Here is an 18,087-nt window from a genome sequence, read left to right as displayed (position 1 = left end):
AAACTTAGGACACTAAAGAGGCCTTTCTACTGACTCTGAAAAACACCAACAGAAAGATGCCCAGGGTCCCTGCTCATCTGCGTGAACTTGCATGCTGCAAGGAGGCATGAGGACTGCAGATGTGGCCAGGGCAATAAATTGCAATGCCCATATTGTGAGATGCCTAAGACAGTGCTACAGGGAGACAGGACGGACCTGTACTCTGGAGCGGGATCGATTTGGTGGTGGTCTGTAATGGTCTGGGACGGTGTGTCACAGCATTATCGGACTGACCTTGTTGTCATTGCAGGCAATCCCTGTGCGTTACAGGGGAGACATCCTCCTCCCGCATGTGGTACCCTTCCTGCAGGCTCATTCCGACATGACCCTCCAGCATGACAATGCCACCAGCTCGTTCTGTGCGGGATTTCCTGCAAGACAGGAATGGTAGTGTTCTGCCATGGCCAGCGAAGAGCCAGGATTTCAATCCCATTGAGCACGTCTGAGATCTGTTGGATCGGAGGGGAGGGCTAGGGCCATTCCCCCCAGAAATGTCCGGGAACTTGCAGGTGCCTTGGTGGAAGAGTGGGGTAACATCTCACAGCAAGAACTGGCAAATCTGGTGCAGTCCATGAGGAGGAGATGCACTGCAGTACTTAATGCAGCTGGTGGCCACACCAGATACTGACTGTTACTTTTGATTTTGATTTTGACCCCAACCCCCCTTTGTTCAGTGACACATTATTGCATTTCTGTTATTCACATGTCTGTGGAACTTGTTCAGTTTATGTCTCAGTTGTTGAATCGTGTTATGTTCATCCAAATATTTACACATGTTAAGTTTTCTGACAATAAACACAGTTGACAGTGAGAGGACTTCTTTTTTTGCTGAATTTGTTTATATATAGCCTTATATCCTCTCATTTTTGTGGATTTCAAACTGTATGTAGACTCACCTAGCTCATGGAGGATCTCCTCACAGAGTATATGTCACGTTCTGACCATCGTTCGTGTGTGTTTTCCTTGTTTTAGTGTTGGTCAGGACGTGAGCTGGGTGGGCATTCTATGTCGTGTGTCTGGTTTGTCTATTTCTATGTTTGGCCTGATATGGTTCTCAATCAGAGGCAGGTGTTAGTCATTGTCTCTGATTGGGAACCATATTTAGGTAGCCTGTTTGGTGTTGGGTTTTGTGGGTGATTGTCCTTGTTCCTGTCTCTGTGTTACGTTGCACCAGTATTAGGCTGGGCTGGGCTGGGCTGGGCTGGGCTGGGCTGGGCTGGGCTGGGCTGGGCTGGGCTGGGCTGGGCTGGGCTGGGCTGGGCTGGTTTGGTTTTCGTGTTACGTTTTTGTATTTGATTCGTGTTTACTTTGTTTCATTAAACATGGATCGCAATAGCCACGCCGCATTTTGGTCCGACTCTACTTCACCACAAGAGAATCGTTACAGTATAGCCACAAAGGTGCTGATGCCCTGGAACGTTGAGGCAGTGAATGATGCTCCGATGGCTAGCCCGTCAATGAAGTTATGGAGACCGTCACTCAGCATGATCATCCAGGCCAGCGTGCCAATGTCAAAATATGCCGTACCCTTTAGCCAATAGCAGCATCCTTTGCTGTTCCCTCCACCCAGGCTCTGAGAGTCCTGTTGGAGAGGAGTAATGGAGGGAGGAAGTGGAAGGGTGAGAGAGTGAGAAAGTGTGTGTGTATGACAAACTGTATCCCTTCTAGACAACCTGATCAGCCTACTCAGTAACACCCACAGAACACAACTCTAAAGTTTACACAAATGTTAGTGTCTTACTATTAGCTCAAACTATTAGCTCAAACTATTAGCTCAACTTGTTCAGTTTATGTCTCAGTTGTTGAATCGTGTTATGTTCATCCAAATATTTACACATGTTAAGTTTTCTGACAATAAACACAGTTGACAGTGAGAGGACTTCTTTTTTTGCTGAATTTGTTTATATATAGCCTTATATCCTCTCATTTTTGTGGATTTCAAACTGTATGTAGACTCACCTAGCTCATGGAGGATCTCCTCACAGAGTATATGTCACGTTCTGACCATCGTTCGTGTGTGTTTTCCCTTTAGCCAATAGCAGCATCCTTTGCTGTTCCCTCCACCCAGGCTCTGAGAGTCCTGTTGGAGAGGAGTAATGGAGGGAGGAAGTGGAAGGGTGAGAGAGTGAGAAAGTGTGTGTGTATGACAAACTGTATCCCTTCTAGACAACCTGATCAGCCTACTCAGTAACACCCACAGAACACAACTCTAAAGTTTACACAAATGTTAGTGTCTTACTATTAGCTCAAACTATTAGCTCAAACTATTAGCTCAACTTGTTCAGTTTATGTCTCAGTTGTTGAATCGTGTTATGTTCATCCAAATATTTACACATGTTAAGTTTTCTGACAATAAACACAGTTGACAGTGGATGGCAATCATTTTAGCCCCAGTGATGTACTGGGCCGTACGCACTACCCTCTATAGGTCCTTGCAGTCAGAGGCCGAGCAATTGCAGTACCAGGCAGTGATGCAACCGATCAGGATGCTCTCGATGTTGCAGCTGTAGAACCTTTTGAGGATCTCAGGACTGATGCCAAATCTTTTTAGTTTCCTGAGGCTTTGTCGTGCCCTCTTCACTACTGTCTTGGTGTGTTTGGGCCATTGTAGTTTGTTGTTGATGTGGACACCAAGGAACTTGAAGCTCTCACCCTTCTCCACTTCAGCCCCGTCGATGAGAATTGGGGCGTGCTCGGTCCTCCTTTTTCTGTAGTCTACAATCATCCCCTTAGTCTTAGTTACGTTGAGGGATATGTTGTTATTCTGGCACCACCCGGCCAGGTCTCTGACCTCCTCCCAATCGTCTTTGTCGGCAAAATTCATCGGCAAAATTAATGATGGTGTTGGAGTCGTGCCTGGCCATGCAGTCATGGGTGAACAGGGAGTACAGGAGAGGACTGAGCACGCACCCCTGGGGAGCTTCAGTGTTGAGGATCAGCGTGGCAGATGTGTTGCTACTTACCCTCACCACCTGGGGGCAGCCCATCAGGAAGTCCAGGATCCAGTTGCAGAGGGAGATGTTTAGTCCCAGGATCCTTAGCTTAGTGATGAGCTTTGAGGGTACTATGGTGTTGAACGCTGAGCTGTAGTCAATGAATTGCATTCTCACATTCTCCTTTTGTCCAGGTGGGAAAGGGCCGTGTGGAGTGCAATAGAGATTGCATCATCTGTGGATCTGTTGGGGCGGTATGTAAATTGGAGTGGGTCTAGGGTTTCTGGGATAATGGTGTTGATGTGAGCCGTTACCAACCTTTCAAAGCACTTCATGGCTACGGACGTGCAGTCATTTAGGCAGGTTGCCTTTGTGTTCTTGGGCACAGGGACTATGATGGTCTGCTTGAAACATGTTGGTATTACAGACTCAATCAGGGACATGTTGAAAATGTCTGTGAAGACACCTGCCAGTTGGTCAGCACATGCCAGGAGCACACGTCCTGGTAATCCATCTGGCCCCGCAGCCTTGTAGATGTTGACCTGTTTAAAGGTCTTACTCACGTCGGCTACGGAGAGCGTGTCGTCCGGAACAGTTGATGCTCTCATGCATACCTCAGTGTTGCTTGCCTCGAAGCGAGCATAGAAGTGATTTAGCTCGTCTGGTAAGCTCGTGTCACTCGCGGCTGTGCTTCCCTTTGTAGTCTGTAATAGTTTGCAAGCCCTGCCACATCCGACGAGCATCGGAGCCCGTGTAGTATGATTCGATCTTAGCCCTGTATTGATACTTTGCTTGTTTGATGGTTTGTCACAGGGCATAGCAGGATTTCTTGTAAGCTTCCGGGTTAGAGTCCCGCACCTTGAAAGCGGCAGCTCTACCCTTTAGCTCAGTGCGAATGTTGCCTGTAATCCATGGCTTCTGGTTGGGGTATGTGCGTACAGTCACTGTGGGGACGACGTCCTCAATGCACTTATTGATAAAGCCAGTGACTGATGTGGTGTACTCCTCAATGCCATCGTAAGAATCCCGGAGCATGTTCCAGACTGTGATACCAAAACAGTCCTGTAGTTTAGCATCTGCTTCATCTGACCACTTTTTTATAGACAGAGTCACTGGTGCTTTCTGCTTTAATTTTTGCTTGTAAGCAGGAACCAGGAGGATAGAGTTGTGGTCGGATTTACCAAATGGAGGGTGAGGGAGCGCTTTGTACGCGTCTCTGTGTGTGGAGTACAGGTGATCTAGAATTTTTTTCCCTCTGGTTGCACATTTAACATGTTGATGGAAATTTGGTAGAACTGATTAAAGTTTCCCTATATTTAAGTCTCAGGCCACTAGGAGCGCTGCCTCTGGGTGAGTGGTTTCCTGTTTGCTTATTTCCTTATACAGCTGACTGAGTGCGGTCTTAGTGCCAGCATCTGTCTGTGGTGGTAAATAAACAGCCACGAAAAGTATAGCTGAAAACTCTCTAGGCAAGTAGTGTGGCCTGCAATTTATCACAATATACTCTACTTCAGGTGAGCAAAATCTAGAGACTTCCTTAGATTTCGTGCACCAGCTGTTGTTTACAAATATGCACAGACTGCTCCCCCCCCCCCCCCCCCCCCCCCCCCCCCCTCGTCTGTGTGCTGTTCTATCTTGTCGGGGGGATCACTTGCTGAATATCTATGTTGTCATTCAGCCACGATACCGTGAAACATAGGATATTACAGTTTTTGATGTCCCGATGGTAGGATATTCGTGATCCACGTCTAGTTTATTGTCCAATGATTGCACGTTGGCGAGTAGTATTGATGGTAATGGCAGCTTTCCCACTCGCCTTTTCCGGGTCCTGACCAGGCATCCGGCTCTTTGTCCTCTGTACCTGCGTCGCTTCCTCTTGCTAATAACGTGGATGTCGGCCCTGCCGGGTGTTTGTAAAATGTCTTGTGTGTCTTCTTTGTTGAAGAAAGAATCTTCATCTAATCCGAGGTGAGTGATCGCTGTCCTGATATCCAGAAGCTCTTTTTTTGCCTTAAGATACGGTTGCAGAAACATTATGTACAAAACAAGTTACAAATAATGCGAAAAACCCCACATAATAGCACAATTGGTTGGGCGCCCGTAAAACTGCTTCCATTTCTTCCGGCACCACTTTGGAACAAAGTACTCTAGGCTAATGAAGGTATACAAATTGCTTACTGGAAAATACTATTTTAAAAATGAATGGAAGAGGCAAGTGGAAGGGGGAAAAGACAGCACTGCTCTGAGACAAGCATGGGGACTGGTCTTGATAAATCAATTTGATTTTTATTTTCACTGAATCTCCGTTTCGGTATTGGTTAGGCTACAATTAGGGTGTGGAAATGTTATGCTTTTCGTACTGTAGCCTACTACCAACCTTCACGTTTTACAGCGCCAACCCTGAGGGTTTAGTTTTTCTTGGTTTTTAAACACCATAATATTAATCAAATGAATTAAGCGACATTTCTTAATCAATCCCATATACTATGTTCTTACAAAAAAAGGTTTTAAATTCTCTAGTACAGCCAATATTGAAGAGATGTCAAATGCTTCTCAAAAATGCTCTCTGGTGGTCAAACTAGCATTAATGGCAACAATGGCTGACAAGTAAATAACTGCAATTTGTGCTGCTGTATGACGCAACTTTTACAGGAACAACCACTGTAGTAAGGTGTTTCCCATACTGGTAAGTAAGGCACACTGTATATTACACCAAGCGTGTTAACTGTAGGGTGTGATTGCATTGAAGGTTGACCGCCTACTCTGTGTGTGCATTAACTACAGGGGGGAGATGTTCGAGATGCTCCTTGTGCTCATTCTTTGGCTCTGGTTCGTTTCGATCAGGTTGACTTTGTTCTTCCAATACAGGTACTGAAGCTGTTTCAGGTAGGTACTCATTTGCAGGTTGGCTAAGTACTTGGACTGAATCTCTTTATATCATGGGAGGTCTTGCAGATACTTGGTTTGAAGTTCATTGTTCTGTCCTAGTCAGATGGTTCCTTAGCGAATAGCCTCCTGTCCATTCATCATCCAAGTCAGATGTGTCCCCATTGTGAGTGTGTTCTTCCACATCACTGACTGTCTGTTTCTCTGCATAGATCACTTCTTTGGTGCTGGTTTAGGAGCGGTGGTGGAGGTTCAACCGGTAAGTAATTCACAAGTAGTAACAAGTTTCGGTGCAGTGTTCTGGTTTTATGCCTGTCTCCAACCTTTGAATGAACTATGTCTACCAGATTGTCTGCAAACTGTTCCTTCCTTCCCAGTATGATTTTAGCTTCCCGGGCCCTCTCGGCTCACTGAGGTGCCTAACCAGAACTCGGTCTCCAGGTTACAGAATTGCCCCTTTCATCTTCCGGTCTCTCTCTCCCAACAAGCCAAACAACAAGTCCACTGGAAGGTGTGGTTGATGATCGTAGAGCAGATAGTAGGGTGAGTAACCAATGGACTCATGCCAGGTGAAGTTGAATGCGTGTACAATTTGTGGAAGATGGTCCTTCCATCTCTCCTTCTTTTTGTCTGCCAGCGTTCGCAACATCTGTAGCAAGGTGCGGTTAAATCTCTCAGCTGGCTTATCTTGGGGATGGTATGGTGGTGTTCTGGAATGGCCAACCCCTGATAGCTGCTGGAACAGGACATTTTCAAACTCCCGACCCTGATCATGATGCAGTTTCAAAGGGTATCCAAATCGGGGTAGGAAGTCATTAAAGGTACGCTCTGCTGCAGTCCGTCTGGACTTGTTCTTTGTCTGGTAAGCTTGAGCAAATCTTGTAAATTAATGATCAACCACCACCAGGATGTACTCAGTACCTCCTTGGCTGGTCTCCAGATGTAAGTAATCCACACAGACGAGCTCCAGGGGTGAGCTAGATATGATGCTACCCATAGGTGCTCGCACATGCATGACAGGTTTCCTCAGCTTTATGCACTGACATTTCCTTGTGACATAGTTCTCGATATATGGCCAGTAGAACCTCTCGCAAGGTGGAGTACTCTTTTGGTACCAATGTGTCCCATGTCATCATGGAGATGTTTAAGGGCTACCGGTCTGTACCTTACAGGAAGGACGAGCTGTTGGTCCGTCTATATAGGAGCCCATTCTCCAGGTGCAGTTTGCTCCACTCATTGAATATCTTCCTTGTGACCCAGTTCACCACTTTTCTCATTTCATCAGTAACTACTGTAGCTTTACAATCTCTCCAATGGCTGGATCTTCACGCGGTGCTTTCACCAGCTCGTCATGACCTATCATTGGCAGAAGTGCACTGGGCTGATGACTGGAGTCTACAGAGGAGATGTGGAGGGCAGTGATCCAGGCCACATCCTTCCTCTGGGCCGCTTGGCTCCCTTCCCTCTTTGCACGCACAAAGTCCTGTGACAGCTCCTCAGTGCATTCTGTCACATATTGATTGATATCCATGGAGATACAAGACAATGTATCCGCATCTATATTTATTTTTCCAGGCCTGTACTTGATGTTGAACCGAAAATCTGACAGTTCTCCAACCCAGCGGTGGCCGACAGCATTAAGCTTTGCGGTGCTCATGACGTAGGTTAGTGGGTTGTTATCTGTATAAATGGTGAAGTACGGGGTGTAGCATAGGTCGTCCCTAAACTTTTCACACACTGCCCATTTTAGAGCAAGGAACTCAAGCTTTCCACTGTGCAAATTGTAGTTCCTCTCAGCTGGTGTTAATTTTCTTGATCCATATCCGATTACTCTCAACTTCCCATCCTGCTGCTGACAAAGAGTCCCTTCTTTGAAGAGTCGGTATGCAGTACGAATGATAAATGAAAGTTAGGGTATGCCCCGGATTTCTGAACTAAAGATCACTGATGTCTTTCTCAGTTGATTTTAGAGTACAGTACCAACATTGAGGTTTTTCACTAGTTACCACAGCCACAAAGTCAAACGGTCTTTGTGGCTTTTTGGTCTTGGTTTAAAGTCAGGCGTATGGCTAGCAGTGTGGTTAATTAGGTTAGGTTTAAAATCAGATTTTAAGAAGATACATTGTAGAAATAGGCGGAGTTTATGACTTTGTGTCTGGTATCTAGTGACGGCCCTGGTGTGGCAGAGTTTGTGTAAGAAATGTTGCTACAATGTTACCATGGTGAAACTTGTTTTAAACATGCTCATCAAAGATTTTTGCCTAGTGTGTTAATTTTTAATGGCCCGGATGAACATGATGACGTCATCAGTGCATAAAAATGGCAGAGGAGGAGGAGGAGGATGTCTTGGTCCAGAGAGTTGTCAAAGATATCAATAACGCCTTCAAGAGAAATCCCAATATGTACGTAGCATTATCCAATTTATCGTAAATAACGAGTACGATTAGCTAGCTACAAGATAACAGCAAACTAATCATGGCATGATGCTCGAACGAGATGGCTATCATTTGCTGCTTTATTAGCAAGCTAACGAACGTTAGCTATCTAACCATCACAGTTTGTTGTCCAGCAAGCAAGCAAACATTCAGGATAAAAAGCAATCTTCAGAACCCGGAGGGTAGCCTAGTTTGTGTATTTGCATACATTTAGCCATACGTTGCAGAGGATATATCTTTGACTGTGCAGCGGAATTCGTTTGCCACTTAGTAGCTAGCCAAGCCATTCATTAGCCAAGAAGGCTAGCTACTTGATTTGCAGAAAAAGTTGACCCAGCCTTGTTATTCCCAGCTCTGGAATGGCATGCATAAATCACGTGATCAGAAAGTGTTTGTTTTGACCACAAATTAAAGTATATAGCCAGCTAAATAGTGTTGGAACAGTCTGCGGCTCGCGACTCTCCTCTCGCATGTTATGTCGGAGTGGCATTTCCAGATCTTTTTTTACACCTTTATTTATCTACGCAAGTCATTTAAGAACAAATTCTTATTTTTAATGACGGCCTAGGAAAAGTGGGTTAACTGCCTTGTTCAGGGGCAGAACGACAGATTTGTATCTTGTCAGCTCGGGGATTCGATTTTGCAACCTTTCGGTTCCAAGTCCAACGCGCTAACCACCACGTATGTACGCAAAGGTCTGACACCTTTGTATCCAAAATGTGTCTTTACTATACTGAACAAAAATATAAACACAACATGCAACAATTTTATAGATTTTACTGAGTTGATGTTCATACAAGGAAATAAGTCAATTTAAATGAATCTTTGATCTGTCGTTATCTATGGATTTCACATTCACATTTCTAGGGTGTTTTATTTCAGCTAATAAAACATGGGACCAACACTTTGCATTTTGTATTTATATTTTTGTTGAGTTTAGTTGTCATCCCTCACCCTAGCGTTGACTGATGAGTTTGGCTCTGTGATTCATAGATGTTTTATCTATCATCTTATCTCAGAAACCTGTCAAGTTTCACACCTTCTGTTTTGATTCCAATGGAGATCTACTCTGGTGATGACATAGCTACTACGCTTTTCAAGTTGTTAGCTAATCATATCCAATAATGATAATTTTATTACTTGTTATTATAACAATATATAAAAAATATTACCATGGTAAATAATGCCTTGTTGGGCTTAGAAGAGTGTCAGCTCGCTAGATGTATTCTGTTTAGAAGCTTCTCCGACTGAGTGTTCTAAATTAGAACTGGCCTACATTCTGTAGCTCATTTAAGAACAGGGTGTGAATGCTTCAACTTGATGCTGAGAGGCCAGATCTTTTCCCTTTCATTTGCATCTCCATGTTTTGGTAGCCAACTCATAACCACCAGCCTCTTTTGAGAGATATCAAAAGAGGCTTTGCAGTACAAGGCACAATGGAATGTAAAATATAACTTTTCATATAAAATTGATTTGATGCACATTTCAGTTCCAGTTTATCAGAAGTAGAACATACACAGACCTATTTGAACTGAGTACATTTCTACTTAATAAATTGAAGGCATTTTTACAGGGCAAAACATCCTTCAATAAAAATAACATCTAAGCCTGATTAGTAGTGTTTGTATAGGCTCAATCCCTCTGGTGATGTGAGTGACCTGTGCTGAGCGCTATGCTGTGCTGTGTGCATACACACACCAGGGTTCCATACCAACAATTTCCCCACTAGGTTTTTCAGTTGGTGGCATCCATCTAAAAAAAATATAGAGCAAACATGCCACTCTGACATGTAGAATAAGGAATCACTCCAGTTCTATTTGTGACATTTCTATCTGAAACATTCCAATCAATTTTGCTTACTGAACATGGCCCTGCTGCAAAGGGGACTGTATGTGTGTACGCGCACGCAGTTTGAGGCAAACCAGTTCTGTTGTGTGCTCAGTGAGGCGTAGACTCTCTGGAGATGCACTTGTGCAAACTAGGCTCCTCTCTACAAGGCTTGTGCCCCGTACTCCAGACCAGTGTTGTATTGGGCATCTAAAGTGTGCTCCTTCCTGCTCCTTCAACTAGAGACATTTAGGCTAAGTGCAAGGGTCCCTACTCCATAAGCCAGGCAGTGAATAAAGCCCACCATCAGACAGGGGTTCTGCTGAGTCTAGAGGTTAAAAGGTTATGTATGTGTGAGCATGCATGTTAGAGAGCATGGGTATCTGAGAACGTGTATGTGTTTGTGTAGTTGTTGTTAGAGCAATGAGCATGCAGGTTCACACTCTCTCTCCTCCCCCCTCCCCCTCCTAGTGATGAGATAGGTCTGATCCTGTGTCCTGAGGCCAGGTACAACCGCAGCCCCATCGTCTTGGTAGAGAACAAGTTGGGGGTGGAGAGCTGGTGTGTCAAGTTCCTGCTACCCTATGTCCACAACAAACTACTGCTCTACAGGCAGCGCAAACAGTGGCTAGACAGGGAAGGTAAGAATAATAATTATTTATTCTTTATCCATTTTCCTTAGTCCACTGAAACGCGCACACCCCAGGGCTCGAAATTAAGGGTGTCCTGTAGGGCTGGGCGATATGACGATATAATATTGTGTGACGATATACGTTTTTCTATCGTTTCATATTATGCTGTATCGTTTATTTAATTGTGTTGCAAATCACACTCTTTACTGCAATATTTTTTTATCAATTGGATAATGCTTTGCGTGCCGTGTGGGAGGAAATTTGCAACACAAACAAACACGGAGGAGAGTGAACGTTACACAGAGACACAGAGCTCATACCTAAAAGAGGGGCTACAGGTCGCATGGATGTGGTTTGGGTATGAAAAGTCTGACAAGGACCAGAAAACCATCCTTTGCAAAATATGCCACAGGCCGGTCCCGACAACAGGCTCAAACACCACTAACCTCCTTTACCACCTACGCAAGAATCATGTGAAACAATACGGCGAGAGTCTACGGATGAGACCCAAAAAAGTACAGTCGAGTGCTCAAAACAAACCCCCGACTCAGACGTTACAAGAGGATTTTGCCCGCGGCACACCATATGGCAAAGAATAACGAAGATGGACGGAGATTTATTTATTCATTATTATTATTTTATTACAAAAAAACACAAGGAAGGGGTAACATTAAAGTATTAGAGCATAAAGAACAAACAATACAGCATCAAGACACTATCAAACATGTATCAGTCTTTCCTCAACAGAGCCATTCTTATGTGTGAGGGTGCATGTGCATGATAGTGATATAAAATATGTCATAGTTTCCTTTTTCATGATCACAATCTTGTGAAACCCGAACCCTCTATGATCCCACCACAGTTCCCCAATAGCTGTCCCTCAGCCCATCCCATCTATCTCTGCTGGCCACCCACTTTGTGTTTCTACGCAACACATATCTTTCAACTATGCTATGTTTAATGTACAATTTCAATCTATCTAATTGAATAGAATCTACAGCTTGCGTGTTCAAGATAAATACTTTTACTAAGTATTAGTATATTAGTAATTGAGTGAACCGGTCTCTCCAGATCTCCTAACAGTACTATTTCTAATTTTAGATCGATGCTATGCATTTTCAGCCATTCCTGAACCTGAGACCAGAAACAGGCTACCTGAGGGCAATACCAAAATAAGTGGTCTATTGATTCTGTATTCTCACAATAAAATCTGCAGAGCTTCGATGATTTTATGCCCCAAATATTCAACATTTTGTTAGTGCCAAGAATTCTAAATAATAATTTTATCTGAAAAGCATGAAGTCTTGAATCTTGCATTGTTTTATATATCAACTCATACCATGGAATCGGTACATCAAAAATCTCTTCCCAACTATTTTGCAATCTGTATGGCACAGTTGTCAACATCCTGGTCCTCAAATGAAACTGGTATACTTTCCTATTTATGCTATTTTTATTTCTCCGCCAGTTGTGATCCTTTATATTGGGCAGACAGACCAGTTCCCTACCTCCTCCCGCTGCCACCCGCCTCCTCCATTTTTGGGGTAATGCTGTAAACAATTGGTTGTACTCTTGGATTGAGCAGACCTTCCCGTACAATTCTTATAACTCCACGAAGGACATAACTCTACCATTACAATATAATTTAAGAACAAAATATCCTTTTCAAACATCTTTCCCATAAAAACAGGTATTTTATCAACCAGCACATTTGAGTTCAGCCATAATATTTGGTCTATCTTTTCAGGGGGATGAAATTGTAACCAGCTCTGCAATGCTTGTTTGAAAAAGACAGATACTTTGAAAAAAGTATAATTTTCAATTAATCGAAAATGAGACATGGCAATCTGCACAAAGGCAAAAGGCCATTTTATACATTGGATTAGCTTTTCTTATTAATCTACTCGAACTATTTAGGGTTCAAATAAAACTTTTGAATGAGTGAAGCTTTTAGAGAGGTTTAGTGCTTTTATATTTAATAATCTCAACCCACCCAATTCATATTCATTATATAGATAGGCTTGTTTTATTTTGTCTGGTTTAGCGTCCCAGATAAAGCAAAATATTTTTTGCTCATATGATTTGAAAAATGAATCAGCATGAGTAGGCAGCGCCATAAGTGAGTAAACTGAGATATGTCTAAGGAGATAATCAGGGCAATTTTTCCAGAAATAGACAGGTGTTTACCTCTCCATGGTTGCAGGATCTTGTCTGTTTTTACAAGTTTTCTATTGAAATTCATTGTGGAGAGCTTATTTATATATTTTGTGATATGAATACCGAGTATGTCTACTCACCATCAGCCCATTTTATAGGTAAGCTGCAAGGTAATGTAAAAGTTGTATTTTTTAAGGATCCAATAGTTAAAAATAAGTTGTCCTCCAGTAAACTTTGATTAAATATCCGATATTCCCGTCCACGTGGAAAATCTATAAGAGTTATGTGAATGCCAATTAGATGATGATCCGATCGCATTCTGTCTCCTATTAACTTTTTTAACCTTTAATGCAAGAGAGGAGACAAAGTAGTCAAGACAACTAGCTTGAATAAGTCTCCTCCATGGATGGAGATCACAACTTACATCTGCGAAGACATGGCCCCAATTTACACGGTCGAGAAACGGGGGTTTCGTGAGTTGGTGCTAACACTCTACCCAAGGTACCAAATGCAAATTGATATGTGACAGGTATTAATGCCAAATTGACATGCAAAACAGTCAAGCTCCCAAAATATATATTTTAGGCCTATATTTATTTTGTTTGCAACTATAGTTGAAGTGTTTTCTATTTACCTTTTTAGATTTTATACATTATTAATTTGTTACATGCTTAATTGCAAATTTGCACCAAGGCTCTAAATAAAAGGAGAAATAATCAAATATGAGTAAGTACCTTTTATTTGTTGAGTATAATTCAAAATGTAATAAGAAATAGGCCTTTACATGTGGTAATTTTATATAAACTATTTATTAATTGAATTTACAGAAAATGTGCTATATCGTGATATGAAATGATCTATATCGGGATATGAGATTTTGTCCATATCGCCCAGCCCTAGTGTCCCGTCATCCGGGGGATGATTAAAAAATATATGTCTGGGACTGTTTAAAACACGTTGGAACAGTTGCGGGATGATAGAGCACAAAAATATCAAATGCATACAACAGTGATTCCATACTAAAATGTTTAAATACAAAGATGAGGCTGATGAAACAGATCACAATATTTAGCTTAAAAGTTGATAAACTATGAATACTTCACATTACAAGTGCCGCAATCTGTTAACTTGTCTCGGCCATATGCGTGAATCTTCCAAAATGCTATTACGGGAGAACGCCATTCTCAAACGCTCACCTGATGTGAGCGGTTTTTATAGTGTGACAGAGATGGATATGCAGCCTAATGGTAGAAACTTAGAAAAAGGGAATATCTGAACAAGGTATTGTGCCTTAATACCTTTCGACAGTAGAAGAGGAAATGCTGGTATCAATGGCATATCAGGAAATCTTTGCTTTTTTTTCTATGGTCGGATTTTGGCTGTACATTATTAAAAGCAAGGTGTTCACAAACAAGAGGTGGTCAGGTACTGATGTTGGGCGATTAGGCCTGGCTCGCTTTTCCTTTTCTTTTGAAAGATAGTGAATGTCTAACATCAAACCGTGAGATTGAAATAGCTAGAAAGAAGAATAAAAGACTGATGTAATGAGACAATATACAGTGCATTCGGAAAGTATTCAGGCCCCTTGACTTTTTTCACATTTTGTTACATTGCAGCCTTATTCTAAAATGTATAAATACATGTTTTCCCAAATCAATATACACACACAATACCCCATAAAGACAAAGCAAAAACAAATATGAGGAGACTCAGCGGAGGTTCAAACAAGTAAAAAGACAGCATGGCCTAATTTCTTCAGAGCAGCTAAGAATTCTAGTTAACATTTCAACACAGTATTGACTGAAGCTTTCTAGAGAATGTCATTTAAAAAGCAGCCTCTGAGATCATAAGGAATACGTTTTGTTGCATGAAGAATTTATATCAAGGAATCTGGTAGTTTTTGTCTGTCTAGCTGATAGGGAGTGAGCGGGCGGAGTGGGTCTATTTACAGGACTTTGTTATTGCAGCCACAACATATATACACACGTAGCTTACACACAATAGGGCCGGGATAAAAGTATTGCAATATTTTTTCCATGGCAAAACTTAAAACATGAAGCAGAACGAAAGCTTTGGTCCTTTCTAAACCTGCTGTAATAAATAAATGTGACTCTGGATGACAGCATAATGTTTGTTTCCAAGATTAGGTCTGTTTTCCTAAAGAAGTAAAATTTGCTTCATGTTTTATTTACTTGCCACGATACTAATGAGTATCGCGATACTGCTATCGTCCTGGACCTAAAACACAACACAGCTGGTGGGAGCTGGAGTCATTGGTTGGTGTCCATACCTGACATTCCAAGCGGTGGTAAAGTCTGAGTTGAGCAGCAGCAGAGTGCAAGTAATGTCCACCAGAGCTGGGAGAGACAGAGACAGGTTAGCATATCAAGTGATTATTTGAAGTACAATTAAAGCTGTCTATAATGCCCATTTGTCTTGGCAAAATACATTCTGGCCGTCCAAAAGGGTAACGAAAGGACCAGACCAACTGAAAATTGACACATCCCCAACGCTCATCTATATGATTAAACCTAGAGCCCGACCGATAAATCGGCTAACCGATATTATCGGGCGATATTAGCCTTTCACATATTCCACAGATAAAGCACCGATATTGTGTACATAGAATTAACAAATATGTTGTAGAATGATAGGAGACAGGCGCAGGAATACGTAATACGTTTTTTTTTCTCCACCTAAAATAAAGTACGTCATGAAAACGACGGGGACGAAGCCCAAAACAAACACGTGTGTGTGTATATATTAAAACACAGGGATGCAACCCAAACAAAAGAGTGAGGTTTAAACCTCTAAATAATACACAGGACTAGACCCGTAATAACAAGTGCACAATAACACATAGCACGAAAGTCGATACAACAGAGCAAAGGTACTCACAAGACCAACGGACATGGGGACAATAATCGTCAAGGACAATGGGGAACAGAGGGCACATACAGTTGAAGTTGAAGTTTACATACACCTAAGCCAAATACTTTTAAACTCAGTTTTTCACAACTCCTGACATTTAATCCTTGTAAAAAATCATTTTTTAGGTCAGTTAGGATCACCACATTGTTTTAAGAATGTGAAATGTCAGAATAATAGGAGTGATTTATTTCAGCTTTTATTTATTTCATCACATTCCCAGTGGGTCAGAAGTTTACATACACTCAATTAGTATTTGGTAGCACAGCTGTTGTAACTGAGTCAGGTTTGTAGGCCTCCTTGCTCGCGCACATTTTTTCAGTTCTGTTCACACATTTTCTATAGGGTTGAGGTCAGGGCTTTGTGATGTCCACTCCAAAATCTTGACTTTATTGTTCTTAGCCATTTTGCCACAACTTTGGAAGTATGCTTGGGGTCATTGTCCATTTGGAAGATCCATTTGCGACTAAGCTTTAACTTCCTGACCGATGTCTTGAGATGTTGCTTCAATTTATCCACATAATTTTTCTCCCTCAGGATGCCATCTATTATGTGAAGTGCACCAGTCCCTCCTGCAGCAAAGCAACCCACAACATGAGGCTGCCACCCCCGTGCTTCACGGTTGGGATGGTGTTCTTCGGCTTGCAAGCCTCCCCCTTTTTCCTCCAAACATAACGATGGTCATTTATCACCAAAAAGTAATATTTTTGTTTCATCAGACCAGAGGACATTTCTCCAAATTGTACGATCTTTGTCCCCATGTGCAGTTGCAAACCGTAGTCTGTCTTTTTTATGGCGGTTTTGGAGCAGTGGCTTCTTCCTTGCTGAGCGGCCTTTCAGGTTATGTCGATATAGGACTCATTTTACTGTGGCTATAGATACTTTTCTACCTGTTGTTTCCACCAACATCTTCACAAGGTCCTTTGCTGTTGTTCTGGGATTGATTTGCACTTTTTGGACCAAAGTACGTTCATCTCTTGTAGTCAGAACGCGTCTCCTTCCTGAGCAGTATGACGGCTGAGTCGTCCCATGGTGTTTAAACTTGCACACTATTGTTTGTACAGATGAACCACACCTTCAGGCATTAGGACATTTCTCCCAAGAATGAACCAGACTTGTGGAGGTCTACAGTTTTTTTGTGGAGGTCTTTGCTGATTTATTTTGATTTTCCCTTGATGTCAAGCAAAGAGGCACTGAGTTTGAAGATATGCCTTGAAAAACATCCACAGGTACACCTCCAACGGACTCAAATTATGTCAATTAGCCTGTCAGAAGCTTCTAAAGCCATGACATCATTTTCTGGACTTTTCCAAGCTGTATGTACACTTCTTACCCACTGTGAATGTGATGAAATACTCTAATTTAAAGCTGAAATAAATAATTCTCTCTACTATTATTCTGACATTTCACATTCTTAAAATAAAGTGGTGATCCTAACTTACTTAATTCAGGGAATTTTTACAAGGATTAAATGTCAGGAATTGTGAAAAACTGAGTTGAAATGTTTTTGGCTTTGGTGTATGTAAACTTCCAACTTCAACTGTTTGTGCCCTCTGTTCCCCATTGTCCTTGTCGATTATTGTCCCCATGTCCGTTGGTCTTGTGAGTACCTTTTGTCGTGGTAATTTCCTGTATCACTAAATGAGGAGAGTTTACAAACCACACACCAGTCAGAGTTATACTTAAACTTCATCTTTAATTATATGACCTTCACCATAGCCCTTTGACTCTCAGATCAATTCAGTGTCTATAATGAATTCTGAGAGTGCCTATAAGAGAATTCCAAGATCTTTTATAGCCAAGAAACACCCATCTCAACTTACATGACGAACCACAGATCTTAGGAATAGTTCCCAAAGAAAGACTTTTACTTGAGAGAGGAGTATCCCATAGCCAGATAGCATTAGCTATAAATTATCGTTCAGTTTGGTCTCTAAGACGAGGTTCTATTCTCGTTCCCAGTACTTCATAGTACCAAAACATTACCTCATCCAATGGCATATATCAATTGTCAACTTTAGAAACTCCCATCTCAAGAACAGCCCCTCCTGGACAAGCTCACTGAAGGGAGCGAGCCTCTAGGTCATGTACTCTGAAAGATAAGTGCAACATCAGAGGGGTTCCAGACACGGCCATACTCCTCCCCCCAATGGGAAAAGGAGGGAGTGACTGGCGTACAGACATTGTGAAGCCCTTCACATGGTTTAACAGATACATTCACATATGAAGACAATGTTCAAACCTGACCTC

General features: G+C 42.2%; 1 protein-coding gene across 4 annotated transcripts in view; it reads left to right on the top strand.

Moving 5' to 3' along the window:
• The first annotated feature begins 4,395 nt into the window (after nucleotides 1-4,395).
• LOC139411212 (protein prenyltransferase alpha subunit repeat-containing protein 1-like) overlaps nucleotides 4,396-18,087 on the top strand; it is a 64,769-nt gene continuing 51,077 nt past the window's right edge. For 2 of the 4 annotated variants that reach the window (XM_071157197.1, XM_071157196.1), the window contains exons 1-2: nucleotides 8,178-8,260; nucleotides 10,592-10,761. In XM_071157197.1, coding sequence (XP_071013298.1) covers nucleotides 8,178-8,260; nucleotides 10,592-10,761 — 253 coding nt within the window. Of the gene's footprint in view, nucleotides 4,487-4,666; nucleotides 6,118-6,235; nucleotides 6,402-8,177; nucleotides 8,261-10,591; nucleotides 10,762-18,087 lie in introns of those variants that run through there. The other 2 variants (XM_071157199.1, XM_071157198.1) reach the window with 2 other exon arrangements.

Source organism: Oncorhynchus clarkii, chromosome 6 (assembly GCF_045791955.1).
Source record: "Oncorhynchus clarkii lewisi isolate Uvic-CL-2024 chromosome 6, UVic_Ocla_1.0, whole genome shotgun sequence".
Classification (NCBI taxonomy): domain Eukaryota; kingdom Metazoa; phylum Chordata; class Actinopteri; order Salmoniformes; family Salmonidae; genus Oncorhynchus; species Oncorhynchus clarkii.
Note: the sequence above shows the minus strand (reverse complement) of the source record. Positions and strands in the feature narration are given on the sequence as shown.